The 19,867-nt window shown below is 45.5% G+C and overlaps 1 protein-coding gene across 6 annotated transcripts in view; it reads right to left on the bottom strand.

The window, feature by feature from the left end:
* LOC147124591 (isocitrate dehydrogenase [NADP], mitochondrial-like) overlaps positions 1-19,867 on the bottom strand; it is a 94,142-nt gene that overhangs the window by 54,482 nt on the left and 19,793 nt on the right. For 4 of the 6 annotated variants that reach the window (XM_085990015.1, XM_085990032.1, XM_085990022.1 and 1 more), the window contains exon 2: positions 18,630-18,721. The exons of 1 other annotated variant lie outside the window; for it this stretch is intronic. In XM_085990015.1, the coding sequence (XP_085846141.1) occupies positions 18,630-18,721 (92 nt within the window). Of the gene's footprint in view, positions 1-18,629; positions 18,722-19,606; positions 19,654-19,867 lie in introns of all 6 variants that reach the window. One more of the 6 variants, XM_085990048.1, reaches the window with a different exon arrangement.

The raw sequence follows: 19,867 nt of genomic DNA, 5'->3' as shown, positions 1-19,867 counted from the left end.
AAACGCAGCCGGTGCGAAAGACCGGGCTGCAAGCGGGCTGGGAGACGCAACAGCGTCGAGAGAGAGCTCGACCGCGACCGGTAAAAAAGGCCGGGCAACTACCGAGGCCGCGAGGCGCAGCGACCGGGTCAGCGTAAGGCGCGGGAGAAAATTTAAAAAAAAACGCGGAGAACTCAGCCGCAGCCGGGGGGAAAGGGCCGGACTGCAAGAGGGGCTGGGAGGCACGATTTGAAAACCGCTGGGGGAGGGCGAACGCAGCAAATCGGCAATCGCCATTACAGCCAGCGGGGGAGAAAGGCAAACGCGGGAAGCCGCCATTTTCGGAGGCGGGGGAAGAAGACAAGCGCGGGAAACCGCCATTTTGTAAAAAAAAAATAATTCTTTTGTTTCTCAAGAAGATCGCGAGGATGCCTAAGCGTGGTAACATCAACGATTTCGACCCCGATGTTGAAGATTGGGCCACGTATGTAGAACGCATAGAGATATATTGTAAGGCAAATAAAATATCGGATGAAGATAAAGCACTAACCTTACTAAACTCAATGGGTGCGAAGACATACGGGCTATTGAAGCATCTTCTATCACCAGCTAAACCGGCGGATCAGACTTTCGCTAATATTGTTGCTGCCCTGAAGGATCATTTGAACCCCACACCGCTGATGTTAGCGGAACGATTTAAATTTTATGCGAGAACGCAACTGAAAGAGGAAAGCAACGCGGAGTATTTAATTGAACTGCGCAAGCTAGCGAATTACTGTCAGTTTGGGGAAAGCCTGAGAGAGGCACTGAGAGACAAATTCGTGTGTGGATTGTCGAAAGAAGGAACACAAAAGCGGCTACTTGAAGAGAATGATCTTACACTTGATAAGGCTGTCTCTATTGCAGCATTGCACGAAGCCGCAGCGAGAGGCACTGCGGAAATGCAGCTGAAGGCAGCGGTACTCAGCGTAGATCAAATGGCTTTGGGTACAACGAAATGTTATCGTTGTGGGAAGACAACACACGATCAGAACCAATGCTGGTTTAAAAACCAGGAATGTAGAAAATGTGGCAAGCTTGGTCACATAGCTAAAGTATGCCGGTCAGGAAAGAAGACCAGCAACAAAAAGTCACCGCAGGAAAAGTGCAGCAAGGTACACAAGGTGGCTGAGAAGAGTTCGGATGAACAGAATTCGGATTCAGACTCCAACAGCAAGGAACTGGGTAGTCTGAGAATTCACAATGTGAGTAAGGAAGCTGACCGACAAACTATCTGGGTCACACTTCAGATAGCAAGGGTCCAGGTGAAGATGGAAGTGGACACCGGATCGGCATTGACGGTCATGAATAAGCAAGATTACAAAAGGTTATTCACACATATTCCCCTACGGAATATGAAGATAGTATTAAGGACATATACGGGGCAAAGAGTATACCCCATCGGAAGGATAAAAGTCAAGGTGAGACACAAGGGCAAAGAGCACCAAGGAATGGACTTATATGTACTACCTGAGGGAGGTCCACCACTTCTGGGACGGGAGTGGATCAGGAAAATAAATATGGACTGGCACCCCCTAAAAGCAATGACGGAAAGTCCAGAAAATGAGCGGGAAGTCCTGAGGTGTCCAACGTGCAACAAAGTCTACAAACAAAGGGTGAAAAACCTGTTTCAGAAGCACGTGCTGCAGTGCGGAAACCAGACTTCACAGGAGGATGGTGACGGGAACAAAGCCCAGGATAATGATTCAAACAAAAAGAGGTACCCCCGACGCAGTGCCCGGGCCCACTCAACTACATTTTTCGGGTTGGCTCCCTTTTATGGTGACAAGTCATATGGTGAAGAGGATTTTCCATTCTACAGAGATCTTTCAGGGAAGAAAAGAGGAGAGCAGTCAACTCAAGGGCAGGTAGACGGAGCCGATGATCCAAGCACGTCTTCTGACGAGGATATGGAATACTACTACAACTTCACCAGAACTGTCATCACGTCCGATCGCGAGGGAAGACTCGAGCCGTGCAGTTTCTTTGACGGCGAGGAAGGTTGCCGACTACCCAGGATCAGCTCAGACTCTGGAACTGATGATGGTAAGATCAGCCCAGGTGCAAAAGACAAGTCTAAAATGGACTTGCAGTCTAATGATGGAAAAACGAAGGAGAGCATAAATGCTTCAGGAGAGAACAAGGTATCAGAACAGAATTCCACTGAACAACAACAACATAGTTTGACAGAGAATTCTGAGTCTGTCCAGTCTACAGACATGCACATTTCTGAGGAACACCGGGCTCAAACTCAACTCAATTTCAAATTACAACAGCAATTAGAACAAATGATTCGCCGTTTTGAGCAAGAGATGAATGCAAAGAAAAAGTTCTTTGACACAGAGTGGGAGAATCTGGAAAAACAGAAGCAGCTGATTGAGAAAATGGAACAGGAACACACAAACCATCTGCGCGATGAGGCCAAACGAATCAAAGCTGAGCAAGAAAGGGAATATGTCAAATTCATCGATCAGTTGAAAGCTAAGAAGAAAGAGCACCCTTTTGTGAGCAGTGTCAGCAGTAAAAAGCCACTCAGGGAAGTGGTGACAGAGGCAAAAACTGAAGATGCTGCAGAGATCAAGTTTGTTGCTGAAAGCGCTACTTCCAGAGCTTTGCTTCGAATTAAAGAATTGCCAGTTAAAATTGTGAAAACCTTAAGAGAGAAGATTGGCATGGTGAAACATCGTGTCATTTTCGAATGCAAGGTTTCCAGGCCAAATGCTGCTGTCAAGTGGTATTACCAAGACAAAGAGATTTATCCCAGTAATAAATATGAGATTGTGAGTGAAGATGTGTACAGGAAGCTTGTTATTAATAATGTCGCTTTTGAAGATGAAGGCAACTACATGTGCGATGCCATAGATGACCAAAGCACAGCAAAGTTATATGTAGAAGAGCAATCAATTGCCATCATTAAACCCATATGTGATATGGAAGTGACAGAGCCAAGTGATGCCATTCTTGAGTGTGAGCTTTCAGTTGCGGACGTGAAGCCTCCAAAATGGATACTAAATGGTGAAATTCTTCATGCTTCTGAAGAGGTGGACATTGAGCATCGTGGCACTATTCATCGTCTCACTCTGAAACAAACAACTTGTAAGATGACCGGTTTGCTGCAGTTTATTGCAGGGAAATCAAAATCTGAGGCGAGGCTGGCTATTAAAGAGCCTCCGCCAAAGGTAGTCAAAGAACTACCGAACATTACAGTGGAAGAGAAGCAGTCTGCTACTTTGAGCTGTCACGCACGTGGTCCCTCCGAACTGAGCCAAATCAGGCTGGAAGTAGCAAAACTTCCCAAGGTACTCGAGCCTTTAGAAGTCAGCAATGCTGGTTCTGCAGTTACGAAAGTTCAAGCTGTTAAGTCCAGTGAAGGACTATTAGATGAGTCACCCCAGCAACAAGAAACTACTACACTACCGAGGCGTTATCCGGACCGAGTCAGGAGGCGCCGCCTCAGAGACTGAATCTGTGAACTGTTTTTACATGAAGTCGTGTATATATGTTATGATATTATGTTTAATGGGGAATATATACGTTGAAGCTAAAAAGGGAGGATTGCAGTGTATGTAACCGTTCCACCTTTAAGAGAACTATTTTAAGGGTTGCACTACTTTATCTTGGCTGCTGTATACTGTAATACCGGCGGTGACCACACCGGTATATAAGTGCTGTGCAATGATTTATTGGGCAGATCCGCGCTGGCCTTCAACCAGTAAAGACCTGTTAAGTTTTACTCTTGTGGTCTGTGTAGTAATTATCAATATAACACACAGACTTAACAGGGGTGAGTTCAGAGCTGGGAGTGTCGGGCGAGTTCGGGGCTGGCGGCGCGGGGCGAGTTCGGGGCTGGCGGCGCGGGGCGAGTTCGGGGCTGGCGGCGCGGGGCGAGTTCGGGGCTGGCGGCGCGGGGCGAGTTCGGGGCTGGCGGCGCGGGGCGAGTTCGGGGCTGGCGGCGCGGGGCGAGTTCGGGGCTGGCGGCGCGGGGCGAGTTCGAGGCTGGCGGCGCGGGGCGACTTCGGGGCTGGCGGCGCGGGGAGAGTTCGGGGCTGGCGGCGCGGGGCGAGTTCGGGGCTGGCGGCGCGGGGCGACTTCGGGGCTGGCGGCGCGGGGCGAGTTCGGGGCTGGCGGCGCGGGGCGAGTTCGGGGCTGGCGGCGCGGGGCGACTTCGGGGCTGGCGGCGGGGGGCGAGTTCGGGGTTGGCGGCGCGGGGCGAGTTCGGGGCTGGTGGCGTGGGGCGAGTTCGGGGCTGGCGGCGTGGGGCGAGTTCGGGGCTGGCGGCGTGTGGCGAGTTCGGGGCTGAGTGTGGGGTGAGTTCAGGGCTGGGAGTGTCCATAAGAACATAAGAAATAGGAGCAGGAGTAGGCCAATCGGCCCCTCGAGCCTGCTCCGCCATTCAATAAGATCATGGCTGATCTGATCCTAACCGCCAATCCACTATCATAGAACCATCTCCTGAATCTAACAGAATTAGACACACGAAATAGGAGCAGGATCAGGCTGCACGGCCCCTGGGCCCGCTCCGCTACCCACAGGGCCATGACCGATCCGAACCTAGACTCATGTCCAAATTCCTGCCCGCTCCCCGTAACCCTTAATTCCCTTTACTTCTAGGAAACTGTCTATTTCTGTTTTAAATTTATGTAATGATGTAGCTTCAACAGCTTTTTGGGGCAGCATATTCCATGGACCTACCACCCTCTGAGTGAAGTAGTTCCTCCTCATCTCAGTTTTGAAAGAGCAGCCCCTTATTCTAAGACTATGCCCCCTAGTTCTAGTTTCACCCATCATCGGGAACATCCTCCCCGCATCCACCCGATCCACCCCCTTCACAATCTTATATGTTTCAATAAGATCGCCTCTCATTCTTCTGAACTCCAATGAGTAGAGTCCCAATCTACTCAACCTCTCCTCATATGTCCATCCCCTCATCCCCGGGATTAACCGAGTGAACCTTCTTTGTACTGACTCGAGAGCAAGTATGTCCTTTCTTAAGTATGGACACCAAAACTGTATGCAGTATTCCAGGTGCGGTCTCACCAATACCTTGTACAACTGAAGCAATACCTCCCTATTTTTATATTCTATCCCCCTAGCAATGAAAGCCAACATTCCATTGGCCTTCTTAATCACTTGCTGCACCTGCATACTAACCTTTTGAGTTTCGTGCACCAGGACCCCCAGATCCCTTTGTACTTCAGTACTTTCCAGTTTCTTACCATTAAGAAAATAACTTGCTCTACGATTTTTCCTGCCAAAGTGCATAACCTCACACTTTACAGTATTGTATTCCATCTGCCAAATCTCTGCCCACTTACTTAGCCTGTCGATGTCCCCTTGCAGGTTTTTTATGTCCTCCTCACTCACTACTTTCCCTCCCATCTTAGTATCATCTGCAAACTTTGATATGTTACACTCTGTCCCCTCCTCCAAATCGTTAATATAGATTGTAAAGAGTTGGGGACCCAGCACTGACCCCTGCGGAACACCACTAGTTACTGTTTGCCAGTCTGAGAATGAACCATTTATCCCAACTCTCTGCCTTCTGTTAGATAGCCAATCCTCTATCCATGCCAGAATATTACCCCCAATCCCATGATTTTTTATCTTAAGCAATAATCTTTTGTGTGGCACCTTGTCAAATGCCTTTTGGAAGTCTAAATACACTACGTCCACTGGTTCCCCTTTATCCACCCTATATGTTACTTCCTCAAAGAACTCCAGCAAATTTGTCAAACATGACTTCCCCTTCATAAAACCATGCTGACTTTGTCCTATTAAATTATGATTATCCAAATGTCCTGTTACTGTCTCCTTAATAATGGACTCCAAAATTTTACCTACCACAGATGTTAGGCTAACTGGTCTATAGTTTCCAGCCTTCTGTCTACTGCCCTTTTTAAATAAGGGTGTTACATTAGCAGTTTTCCAGTCTGCCGGGACCTTTGCCGAGTCCAGGGAGTTTTGGAAAATTATTACCAATGCATCCACAATCCCTACTGCCACTTCCCTCAAGGCCCTAGGATGTAAGCCATCAGGTCCAGGTGATTTATCCGCCTTAAGTCCCATTATTTTACCGAGTACCACTTCCTTAGTGATTTTGATCGTGTTTAGCTCCCCCCCCTCCTTTAGCCCCCTGTTTATCCAGTGTTGGGATATTCTTAGTGTCTTCTACTGTAAAGACTGATACAAAATATTCATTCAGTGTTTTTGCCATCTCCATATTTCCCACCATTAATTTCCCGGTCTCATCCTCTAAGGGACCAACATTTACTTTAGCCGCCCTTTTTCTTTTTATATAACTATAAAAACTCTTACTATCTGTTTTTATATTTTTTGCTAATTTACTTTCATAATCTATCTTCCCTTTCTTAATCAATCTTTTTGTTATTTTTTGCTGTCTTTTAAAGTTTTCCCAATCCTCTATCCTCCCGCTAGATTTGGCTACCTTATATGCCCTTGTTTTTAGTCGAACACTATCCTTAATTTCTTTACTTAGCCACGGATGGCTGTCTTTTCTTTTACACCCTTTCCTTCTCAGTGGAATATATTTTTTTTGGAAGTTGTAAAGTAACTCCTTAAATGTACACCACTGATCATGTATCGTCTTACGCTTTAATCTATTTTCCCAATTCGCTCTACTCAATTCCGCTCTCATACCTTCATAGTCTCCTTTATTCAAGCTTAGCACGCTTGTTTGAGATCCAACCTTCTCACCCTCTAATTGAATATGGAATTCAACCATGTTATGGTCACTCATTCCAAGGGGATCCTTTACTAGGACATTTTTAATTAATCCTGTCTCGTTACACAGGACCAGATCTAAGGTTGCTTGCCCCCTGGTCGGTTCAGTTACATACTGCTCAAGAAACCCATCCCTAATACACTCAATGAACTCATCCTCAAGGCAGCCCTGCCCAATTTGATTTGTCCAATTAATATGATAGTTAAAATCCCCCATAATTATAGATGTTCCCTTATTACAAGCCTCAACTATTTCCTGATTGATACTCCGTCCAACAGAGTTGCAACTGTTCGGAAGCCTATAGACTACGCCCACTAGTGTTTTTTTCCCCCTTATTATTCCTTACCTCCACCCAAACTGTTTCATTATCTTGATCTTTTGACCCAATATCATTTCTCTGTATTACAGTGATTCCTTCCTTTATTAACATAGCCACCCCACCTCCCCTTCCTTCCTGCCTGTCCTTCCTGATCGTTAAATAACCTGGTATGTTTAATTCCCAGGCATTGTCACCCTGCAGCCATGTTTCTGTAATGGCCACAAGATCATACCCATATGTAGATATTTGTGCCATTAACTCGTCTATTTTGTTACGAATGCTACATGCATTCAGATAGAGAACTTTCGAAGATGTTTTGTGACACTTAGTTCCTGCTTTTGCCCTTTTTATTACTTTACCTTTTACTCCATACCTTCTGCCCCTTCCTGACACGCTCTGGTTTTAAATTTCCCCACTGCTACCTAAGTCTATGACCTTCTCTGTTGTCATTTTTATTATTTGCTCTCTAGGAACCTCCCCCCCACTAGTTAGTTTAAAGCCCTCTCTACAGCCCTAGTTATATGATCCGCCAGGACTCTAGTCCTAGCGCTGGCCAAGTGAAGCCCATCCCAACGGAACAGCTCCCTCCTGCCCCAGTACTGGTGCCAGTGTCCCAGGAAGCAAAACCCATTTCTCCCACACCAGTCTTTGAGCCACGCATTTAACTCTCTAATTTTATTTGTCCTAGCCAAATTCGCTCGTGGCTCAGGTAATAATCCAGAGATTATTACCCTTGTGGTTCTGCTTTTTAATTTGGCCCCTAGCTGCTCAAACTCCCTCAGCAGAACCTCCTTCCTTGTCCTATCTATGTTGTTGGTACCAACATGGACCACGACAACTGGATCCTCCCCCTCCCACTCCAAGTTTCTCTCCAGTCCAGAGGAGATATCCTTAACCCTGGCACCGGGCAGGCAACACAGCCTTCGGGACTCTCGCTCTCGGCTGCAAAGAACTCTATCTATCCCCCTAACGATACTATCCCCTACCACTACATTTACAACATTTCTTTTAACTCCCCCCACTTGAATGGCCCCCCACTCCACGGTGCTGTGGCCAGGTTGCTCATCCTCCCCGCAGTCCCTGTTCCCATCCTCACAGGGAGTAAGAGCCTCGAACCTGTTGGACAAGTGCAAGGGCTGCGGCTCCTCCAACACTACTTCCTGGATCCCCGTACCTGCCTCACTTCTAGTCACACCATCCTGACCCTGGCCACGGACTACATCTGAATTAATTAATCTAATTGGTGTGAATACCTCGTGATACAGAGTCCAGGTAACTCTCCCCCTCCCTGATGTGTCTCAGTGTTTGAAGCTCGGACTCCAGCTCTTCAACACGGAGCCAGAATTCCTCAAGCAGCCAACACTTACTGCAAATGTGATCACCGTGATCATCAATGGTGTCCACCAGCTCCCACATATTGCAGCAGCAACACATCACCTGATCTCCCATTCTATGTAATTAATTAAATTTATTAATATTATTCTTAAATACCCTCTGCCCCGATTCTAGATGGTGAATATCACACCTTAGAAACTATAAACCAAAGAGATTTAAGCTTAAAAAGGGAGAAATACTCACCAACCAATCACTTACCCGCTTTCTGGTGACGTCACACTTGGATTACTTTTTACCTCTCTCCTTCCCTCCGAGTTCCGAGACTGGTAGGCCTTACCTGGTCTCTGGGACTTTTATAGCCCCGCTCTGCCGCTCGAGATTCCCGCCGACGCACTGAGGCCTTACCTGGTCTCTGGGACTTTTATAGCCCCGCTCTGCCGCTGAGTTCCCGCCGACGCACTGAGGCCTTACCTGGTCTCTGGGGCCTTTTATAGCCCCGCTCTGCCGCTCGAGATTCCCGCCGATGCTGTGAGGCCTTACCTGGTCTCTGGGGCCTTTTATAGCCCCGCTCTGCCGCTCGAGTTTCCCGCCGACGCTCTGAGGCCTTTCCTGGTCTCTGGGGCCTTTTATAGCCCCGCTCTGCCGCTCGAGTTTCCCGCCGACGCTCTGAGGCCTTACCTGGTCTCTGGGGCCTTTTATAGCCCCGCTCTGCCGCTCGAGTTTCCCGCCGACGCTCTGAGGCCTTACCTGGTCTCTGGGGCCTTTTATAGCCCCGCTCTGCCGCTCGAGTTTCCCGCCGACGCTCTGAGGCCTTTCCTGGTCTCTGGGGCCTTTTATAGCCCCGCTCTGCCGCTCGAGTTTCCCGCCGACGCTCTGAGGCCTTACCTGGTCTCTGGGGCCTTTTATAGCCCCGCTCTGCCGCTCGAGTTTCCCGCCGACGCTGTGAGGCCTTACCTGGTCTCTGGGTGAGTGTGGGGTGAGTTCAGGGCTCGCAGTGTGGGGTGAGTTCAGGGCTGGGAGTGCGGGGTGAGTTCAGGGTTGGGAGTGCGGGGTGAGTTCAGGGCTGGGAGTGCGGGGTGAGTTCAGGGTTGGGAGTGCGGGGTGAGTTCAGGGTGAGTTCAGGGCTGGGAATGTGGAGTGAGTTCAGAGCTGGGAGTGTGGGGTGAGTTCAGGGCTGGGAATGTGGAGTGAGTTCAGGGCTGGGAATGTGGAGTGAGTTCAGGGCTGGGAATGAGTTCAGGGCTGGGAGTGAGTTCATGGCTGGGAGTGCGGGCTGAGTTCAGGGCTGGGAGTGTGGGGTGAGTTCAGGGCTCGGAGTGCGGGGTGAGTTCAGGGCTGGGAGTGAGTTCATGGCTGGGAGTGCGGGGTGAGTTCAGGGTTCGGAGTGCGGGGTGAGTTCAGGGCTCGCAGTGTGGGGTGAGTTCAGGGCTCGGAGTGCGGGGTGAGTTCAGGGCTGGGTATGTGGGGTGAGTTCAGGGCTCGGAGTGCGGGGTGAGTTCAGGGCTGGGTATGTGGGGTGAGTTCAGGGCTCGGAGTGCGGGGTGAGTTCAGGGCTGGGTATGTGGGGTGAGTTCAGGGCTCGGAGTGCGGGGTGAGTTCAGGGCTGGGAGTGAGTTCATGGCTGGGAGTGCGGGGTGAGTTCAGGGCTCGGAGTGCGGGGTGAGTTCAGGGCTGGGTATGTGGGGTGAGTTCAGGGCTCGGAGTGCGGGGTGAGTTCAGGGCTGGGTATGTGGGGTGAGATCAGGGCTGGGAGTGAGTTCAGGGCTGGGAGTGAGTTCAGGGCTCGGAGTGCGGGGTGAGTTCAGGGCTGGGAGTGTGGGGTGAGCTCAGGGCTCGGAGTGCGGGGTGAGTTCAGGGCTGGGTATGTGGGGTGAGTTCCGGGCGATGAAAGACGCAACGCTGGTCTCTTTCTTTGGTAACACCAAGAGGCGTCGAGATGAGCAGCCATGACTCGACGGAGGAGGAACGTCTAGTGCGCACACGCAGCAGCGCCCGCACCAGTCATCGATGAGGAGCGGTTTTGGCAGGTTTTAGAAAAGTGTTTCATGGAGCCAGAGCGTTAGGCCGGCTCCGAGACACAAAAGGGAACCAGATCTGCATCAGACATATAGCAGCACAGTCCCGGAAGCTTAATTTTTTTTTTTTTTAATTGCCCCGTTTCAATGTCGCAGCTACTCCCAGGCCGCAGTAACCCTTCGCGAGCTCTCGTCGGGGGCCCCCACCCCCTCGTAAGACTCAGACGAATGTGCAGCTTGAGTTCCAGCGGGCCGATTGAATGAACTGGCGGGCCAGATACTGCCCACTGGCCGTATTTTGCCCACTCCTGTATTAGATCATAGCTGATCTGTACCTCAACTCCATTTACCCGCCTTTGCTCTATACCGTAGATACCAATACCTAACAAAATCTAACGACATCAGTCTTGAAAAACTTCAATTGACCCAGCATCCTTTTAGGGGAAGAGTTCCAGATTTCCATTACACTTTGTGTGAAAAAGTGCTTCCTGATTTCACTCCTAAATTGCATAGCTCTCATTTTAAGGTAATGCCCGTTTGTTCTGGATCCCCCCCTCCCCACCAAAAGATATTGGCCTAGCTATTCCGATCCCTACGGGTGGGTACGAGCTGTGTACACACCTGTAGGGACATCGGAAATGCCAGTTTCAGGCATGCACTGTAAACCGGCATTTCCGATCTGTCAAGAAAGTTCTTGACAGATCCTCCGGCTGTCCTGGAGCAGGGCCTCTGCGGGCGGAGAGTTCCGCTTTTTGGAGACCCTCCGCCCGCAGAAAACACTTACAATTCTTACGCCTGGTACCAGGATAAGAGTTGAAAGAAGTAAAAAAAAAAAAAATTTTTTTAAATACTTTAAAAATGCAAGTTTATTTTTAGGCCTGTAAAAAACTAATTATTTTTTTCAAAAAATGACATTTTGGTTTAAAATACTTAATTTATTGTAATTTCAAGTCATTTTAAAAATGTGATGTTTTTAAAAAAAAATTATTTAAAGTTTTACTATGTGCTTTGGGGTGATCGCCATTCATATATTTGACAGGTCTTCCTGTCAAGTGTATGAAGGGAGATTCCCTTCTTTGATTGGCTCCCCATGGCCCACGTGATCCCAGGGACGCTGCAAACTACCTGCGCCTCTGGGATACGTGGGCCCTGCGCACTTGGGAGTTTGGAGAGGCCCAGGAGCGGAAGCTTGTGCGTCCCGGGAGCCCTCAGGTAAGGGTGTAAATTTTTCCAGATCGCAGGCCTCTGCCCACGGGAGGCCTACGATCGGAAAATATGGGCCATAGTTTCTCTGTACCTTATTGAATATATTTATGATTTTAAACACCTCAAATTAGATCACCCCTCAACCATCTAAAGTCGAAAGGGAATACAAACCAGGTGTATGGAATCTGTCCTCGTAATTTAACCCTTTAAGCCCTGGTATCTGGTGAAACCCATATTTACATTTTCATGACTACCCTGGACTCCACAGCTGTTGCTGGGCTGTCTGCCCTCAACTTAGAGAAGCCAGAACTTTCCACAGCTCAATACTGACAAGACAAAAGCCACACTGTCAGTCCCTGTCAGAAACACACTTTAACCCCCAATCTCATCATCCATCCTGGATGCTCAAGATCAACCTGATTGTGTGCAGTCTCTTCGTCTGGCTTGACCCCCAGCTGAGTTGCAAACCTTACTCATTCATGCTTTTGTTATCTCCAAATTCGATTTTCCTACCCAGAACTCAGCTGACTTCTTGGACCAGACAGATGGGTGAAAGTTTCTCCTTGGTGCCTCGAAAGAGTCCCAAGTGAAGGAAAGTTTGACCGTATTCACTCATTTCTGCGATGTGAAAGCCCAGAACAAAACTGCCCATAAGAATTCCAAGTTGACCACCTCAGTGCAACCCCTCTGCTAACTAGACCAAGATCAGAAACTGTTTGGAATTCCTAGTCTAAAATAGAGGTCTGGGAGCAGCTGGCCCTCTCCCCTACCCTTCCCTTCCTGTTACAAGAGTTTACATTCCCTAGAGAGATCAAGGGGGACAGAGGAGAAAGGAATGGGATTTCACACTCTTAAATTAAAAACACAAATGATACTTTTCTTTCTTTAATAGGGTCTCAGAAGTCATTACTGCAATGATTCACTGCCCTGCTTGTGTGTCACTGTCTGTTAAGAAAGTTAAGTACCATAGTTCACAGATAAGACAATTTAAATTGCAGACAAAATTTAATTTTCAAAATTGATATCACGTTTAATTTGTCTTAATTCCACTGTGAAACTAATGACTGTAAAAATAAATTCAAAGAGACTCCTAGACATAATTACCTTAGATATAAAGACCAATCAAGATACTCTTTGCTAAGGCATCTACTCAGCAATAATGTTTGAAAATAAGAGTAAAATTAAAATTATGGAAAGCACAACAAGAAAAGGAATGTAATAAACAATAGAAAGAAAAAAGATGAGGACAAAGGGAAACACCAATGCAACAAAAAATTGCAAAACAATCTAAACAAAAAGTGATCATGAATTAAAAAAAATCTAATTATGTTCTAAAAGCAAGAATGCAAAACTCAAAAAAGAACCTGTATGGCTATCATACATACAGAAAATAATACACAGGGGGAGAAAAAAACAGAAGAAAATAGAATAATGAAAATGAATGGGAAGTACAGCTTCTCTGCGCGCTCTCTCAGAATCTAAGATTGAAAGATCATGTTTCTGGCTCAAGTCACAGTTACTGTGTTTAAATTGGAACTTGCCGAGTGTGAGAGAGAGAGAGAGGCTTTCACAGTCTATTCATTCTGTACTTTGTATTTCAGACTGTAAAATAAAGATAAGGTCACCAATTTGAGGTTACAATACATCATTGGCAACACACCCAATGTCTGCCTTATCTACACAATCTAACTGCAGTTCCGCAACCTCAGTATTTACAGAGAACACAATTTCACTGAGTTACAGGTAAGACAATGTTTGTTGTATGTAAGCTTATTGAAATGTTCCCAAGTTACTACAAATATGGCACAGTTTAATTAAGCCTCCTGTAAAGTCTGTTATCACTCTAATGGGCCAGATTTTGCAGTGGGTATGATGGCATACTCTGAGAACCCATATGGCTATCATACATACAGACAATAATACAGGGGGAGAAAAAAAAAAGAAAATAGAATAATGATAATGAATGAGAAGTACAGCTTCGCTCTGTGCACTCTCTCAGAATCCAAGATTGAAAGATCATGTTTCTGAGAGTACGCTGTCATACCACCTTTGAAATGGACCGCAAGTTCTGAATTTCCTCATGATAAATCCAAACTTGTGATCTGTCAACGTACACGTTGACAGATCATTCACATGACTGAAGAAAAACCAATTGCTGCCGCAGAGTTGGGCTATTTGCCCACCAACTGCCCAGCAATTGCTATGAAAATTTTACAGTTGATACAAACAGGCACAGGGATACCTCAGGCATGGTTTAACCATTTTCATCTCGGAAATCAAATTGTTTAATTGTATCAAATGAGTTTTTCTTGTTTCTGCAAAGATTGGAGTTTTAATGATGTTGATAATGATCAGCAAAATTAAATTTTTACTAATAGAACTAAGATGTAGTGAAGTTGGTGGAATGAAGCTAATTAGGAGTTAAATTCCAATCCTGTAAAGTAATTAAATTTGATTACAGGATTCCCTTCTGAAATCTAATTCTGTTTCCTGATTGGAGGACCAGCTCCACGTGATTCCAGGTGCGCTTCTGCACAGGCTGCGCCCCGGGATCCGTGGGCCATTAGGCTGCCCTTCAGTACGCAGTGTCAGAGAGCAAGTTTATGAAGGAGTGCCCCCCTCAGGAAAGTGCATATTATTTTCGCAGGTCCACGGCATACACCGACCGGAGTTACACCGCGGGCCGCAATTTTTGGTCCAATAATATTTTGGATACAAGCTGTCTAAAGCCTTTTCTACTTTGAGAACTATAAGTATAATAAGAATCTTTAAAAAAGCAGCAAAACAAAGATACTGAAGAAATAAAAAAGGAACAAACCCTGAAAATACTGGAAATACACAGGTCATTCAGCATCTGAAAAGAGAAGTTAACATTTCAGATTATATACACTTCATCAGCGCCAATGACTGGTTTACACTTTTCTCTTTACATATGCTGACTGATCAGCTGTGCATTTTGATTTTTATTAAAGATTCAAAAGGGAAAGATCCTGTCAGACCAACCTCAATTATTTTTTTTAATCAAGTATCATTCCAAGAGAAGTGGGGAGCTCTACAAAGTGATGTACCTAGATGTCCAAAAAATAATTTAACAAAGTTCCACTTGCAAGGCTACCAAAAAAGCTCAAAGGTATTCAAGGTAAAACTTGGGAATGGATAGAATTGAACTGAAGAGTAGGAAGCAGCGGGTACTTGTAAGAGGATTAATGACAGAGTGGAGAAAGATGGGGAAGTGCTAAGTATGCCAGAGCTTGGTGTTGGGACTCATACTGCCTCTAATTTAAATGAACGACTTCAGTTTGAGTTTCAGAACCAAATATTTGACCAATCTGCATGGCACCAAACCAAGATGGGAGTTGATTCCGAGGAGACAGCTCAGGAAAGATAAAATGAGTTAGATAAAGTGGGCAAAACAATAGCAAATGAAAATGTTATATGGACAAGTGCAAAATATTGCATGCAGGGCAACACAAGTGCTCCATGATGGCATATCAGGAATTCAGGTGAACATGCACAGGATGATAATTTATCCCAACATATTCAGTCATTGAGGACCAACAATCAATAAATTACTGAATAATTAGTCAACTGTATAGTACTTTAATCAGAGCACATTCAAACCCTGAAGTCAGTTCAGAGAAGAGTCACAAGAATAATCCCCAGCATCAGAGGACTGAAGCATAAGTGGAGTGTGCAGAAACTTAGGCTGTGATTTTGCCAGCGCTCAGAGGGCGGGTCTGGAGGCGGGTCAAAGGGTAAAATCGTTTTGATTGACGGTGGGTTGTGATCCCGCCGTCAAACAATTTTCCCAAGTGTCGGGTCCCCAATTTGCGCATGGACCTGACACCTAGCGGCGGGAAGAGGATTAAAGGCAATTACCTGCCTATTAACAGGTAGTTGCCAGTAGTTGACAGGCTATTTTTGAATTTTGCCGCTTCTGCCTCGGGTTTCCCGACATCCGGACACCACTCCAGGTAAGTGTGGCGTGTTGCGAGTCTGTTTTAATGTTTCTGGATTGATGACAGCTGCAGAAGTGGTGTGAAGGATCCAATGTTGCACTGGTGAGTCTTAGAGGTAAGAAAATGTTGGGAAATGCATTTTTAATACATTTACACATTTCTTTAGGTTACAAGTTTTGAAATCCATGTCCAGTGTCACCTTATTGGGAGAACCTCTGTCACCTCACTTGCAGCTGCCATCTATTCCAGCCTATGGAGGGAGTCATTGGAGAGCCTGGATGCAAGAGGTCACCTTTGTGCAGTGATTGTCAGTGTTTGCAGCACCTCAATGACATAGAAACATAGAAGATAGGAGCAGGAGTAGGCCATTCGGCCCTTCGAGCCTGCTCCACCATTCAATGAGATCATGGCTGATCATCCAAATTCAGTACCCTGTCCCTGCCTTCTCCCCATATCCCTTGATCCCTTTAGCCTAAAGAAATATATCCAACACCTTTTTGAATATATTTAATGAACTGGCCTCCACCGCCCTCTGTGGCAGAGAATTCCACAGGTTCACCACTCTCTGGGTGAAGAAATTCCTCCTCATTTCAGTCCTAAATGGCTTACCCCTTATCCTTAGACTATGACCCGTGGTTCTGGACTCCCCGGCCACCATAAACATCCTTCCTGCATCTAGTCTGTCCAGGCCTGACAGAATTTTATAGGTTTCAATGAGATCCCCTCTCAATCTTCTAAACTCCAGTGAGTATAAGCCCAATCAACACAATCTCTCCTCATACGTCATTCCTGCCATCCCAGGTATCAGCCTGGTGAATCTTCACTGCACTACTTCCATGGCAAGAACGTCCTTCCTCAGGTAAGGCGACCAAAACTGCACACAATACTCAAGGTGCGGTCTCACCAAGGCCCTGTACAACTGCAGCAAGACATCCTTGTTCCTGTACTCGAACCCTCTTGCTACGAAGGCCAACATACCATTTGCCTTCTTAACCGCCTGCTGCACCTGCATGCTTACCTTCAGCGACTGGTGCACAAGAACACCCAGGTCTCTTTGCACTTCCCCTTTTCCCAATCTATTGCCATTCAAATAATAATCTGCCTTCCTGTTTTTGCCACCAAAGTGGATAACCTCACATTTATCCACATTATAGTGCATTTGCCATGTTTCTGCCCAATCACCCAATCTGTCCAAATCGTACTGGAGTTTCTCGACATCCTCCTCACAGCTTATCCTCCCACCCAGCTTTGTGTCGTCTGCAAATTTGGAGATATTACATCCAATTCCCTCGTCCAGATCATTAATATATATTGTGAACAGCTGGGGTCCTAGGACCGATCCTTGCGGTACCCCACTAGTCACTGCCTGCCACTCGGAAAACGACCCGTTTATTCCAACTCTCTGCCTTCTGTCCGCCAACCAGTTCTCTATCCAAGTCAATACCTTGCCCCCAATCCCATGTGCCTTAATTTTGCACGCTAATCTCTTATGTGGGACCTTATCGAAAGCCTTCTGAAAGTCCAAATACACCACATCCACTGGTTCTCCCTTATCTATTTTACCAGTTACGTCCTCAAAAAATGCTGTCAAACACTGAGAAATCAACTGTCAAAAAAAAATTGTGCGTGGTCCCTTTAAGAAAACCGGCAGATAACGCATCATCAAATGACGTCATCTGACCGGCTTCCTCTTAATTGGCTGAACAAGGTCAATCGACGTAAAATCACGTCTGTGGGCGGGACAGGAAGCCGAAAACCACCTGACCCGCACCCAACCCGCCTCCATTAATAAAATTGCGGCCTATTGCTTTTCAGCCTTGAAAAATGACAACCAAGAAGTGATGAAATAGAGGTATATATAAGATTACAATGGTATGAAAAAGGCAGATCCAGAAAATTAATTCTGACTAAATCAGGAGAGTAACACAAAAGGAGACAGGTTTAAGATAAAATGAAAATTTATGATGGATATCATGAAGTTTTTATTCACACTGAGTGGTCAACATATAGAATGGACTTCTGGATAAAGTAGTGGAGGCAAAACATTGGAATTATTAAAAAATATATAATTACATAGAAATTACATCACAGAAACAAGCTGTGCCATGCAACTAGTCAATATTCCCATATCCCTTTATCCCCCTTTCCTTCAATCACCTATCTAACCAGTGATTGGGGTGGGTGGAGGGGGTAGAACATAAGAATTAGGAGCAGGAGTAGGCCATATGGCCCCTCGAGCCTGCTCCACCATTCAATAAGATCATGGCTGATCACTGGCCTCAACTCCACTTGCCCGCCCTATCTCCATATCCCTTGGTTTCCCTAGGAGAACTGCAGGTCCAGACAATACACTTTCCAGCAGGCGTCACTGGGTAGCACTCAGCACTGGTAATCTTGGCTGATTTTTCCCCTCCCTAATCTAGGAGACAATGAGCCAAATTGTAGTGCACAACTGGTGTCCTGCCTGAGATCAGTTAGCTCAGGGTGACCAGAAACCAAGCCTTCTAGTCTGTATGACTTAGTGCCATTACAGGAACTCTTTGAGTCATGTTTGTTAATATAGACATTGTGAAATAATGAAACATTATTTCACAATATTTATATGCTCCGACATTGTAACTTATTTTCTTTTGGTGTTCTTTTAAAAAGGACTTCGAGTTCATTTTGACTATTCAAGTGACACCAAATCAACAAATGTTTGACAACATTATTCCTGGGTAGAACAGTTACATGGTCAACAATTGGTATAACTGGGCAATATAACAGAGACACTGATTGGATGGGTTGGTTCATCACAATGCTCATCGTCTCCACTAAAAAGAAATTAGTATTGAAAAAGCACAAATATTTTTTAGTAGTAGAGCTCCTGCTGATTCCTATTTTCTTTTATTATTCTCAGTGATTTTTGAAACTGCTGGAAATAATCAGATGCCGTATTAAATGACCCTTGAAGTGAGAATACATTATCTATTGAGAAGGAGAATGCCACAGAAAAGACTTTCATTCATTTGAATTCAGTCCATCACAACCACTACCTTATCTTTAATGAAGCTCCATATCACTCTGGTCATTTCATCTCCATCCATTTCTACAACAGGATTCTCCGCTTGGATTCGTTTTTTGACATCTGTGGCAAAAAAGACATCTTTCAATCATCTACAGAAATCTTCAAAATCAAAGGAAGGCAAACTGGCGTGTGTGAATATGTGCAGACTGGCGAGGCTTGTGCACGTGTAGGAAGTCACGTGTACACATATGGTGGGGACGGGGAAGGAAGAAGGGCATGTGTATGAATGGTATAGTAGATTTATTTCACAGCCCTGTAATTAGGTAGGTTTTTGGTCATTCAGAATGTTAGAATTATCTTGGTCAAGATTTTCAATCCAAGGCTGCCACCTTAAGAGGAATTGTCACACCAGCCCGGTTAGTCACTTTACAAGCCAGGGTAATGATTTAAGACACAAGGCTTTCCCAAGAAAATCCAACCCAATCCAATTACACTGCCACATTATAGGACAGTTTTTTTTTTTAAATGACTACATCTCATATTGCACATTTTGCATTAAAAGTATAATTTCAGTTGTAATCCCATATATCTGCAATATATTAAAAATATTACATCTGTCAACTTCCTATGTCAACTGTTTAATTTATAAAGTCTATATCTACATTTACAATAGAAGATACCTATGTACATTTGTCACATTGTAATTATATCCTGTAGCCAGTGGTGGTTCAATTTTGCATCCCCCAGCTCATCAGCCTGTACTGCAAAAAACCAATTCTGCTTCTAAAATGACCATGTTTGTCAAACAATATATAAAAATAAGGACAGAATTTATGACTTTAAAATAGGGACTGAATTAAGTCTGCATGCACAGTCCAATTATTCCCCACCCTCTAATCTCACCATTTGAAGTCTACACTTGGCCTTGATGCCCTGTGTGCAATAGCATCAAGTAGAATCTAGAAGTTTTGTATCTAGTATGCACCACTTGTTGTTGACACTTACTTCCTATTGTCGCACTTTTGCTGATTGGCTCAAACGGCAAATCTGAACTGAAGAGGTAACGAATGTACAAATCAAAAGCATGGAAAGAAACTAGAACATTGCCAATGAGAACCTACTCAGGAGTTACAACTAAGCAATCCTGAGTGACCAGTCAAGAGAATACATCAATAATCAACATATTTTATAAATGTAATAAAGTGAACCACTCCAATCACTCAAAAAACATTTTGAGCACAGTTCATCTGACATTTTATTTAAATA

Source organism: Somniosus microcephalus, chromosome 1 (assembly GCF_052327205.1).
Source record: "Somniosus microcephalus isolate GS21.2 chromosome 1, FLI_Smic_1.0, whole genome shotgun sequence".
In the NCBI taxonomy this organism is placed as follows: Eukaryota; Metazoa; Chordata; class Chondrichthyes; order Squaliformes; family Somniosidae; genus Somniosus; species Somniosus microcephalus.
Note: the sequence above shows the minus strand (reverse complement) of the source record. Positions and strands in the feature narration are given on the sequence as shown.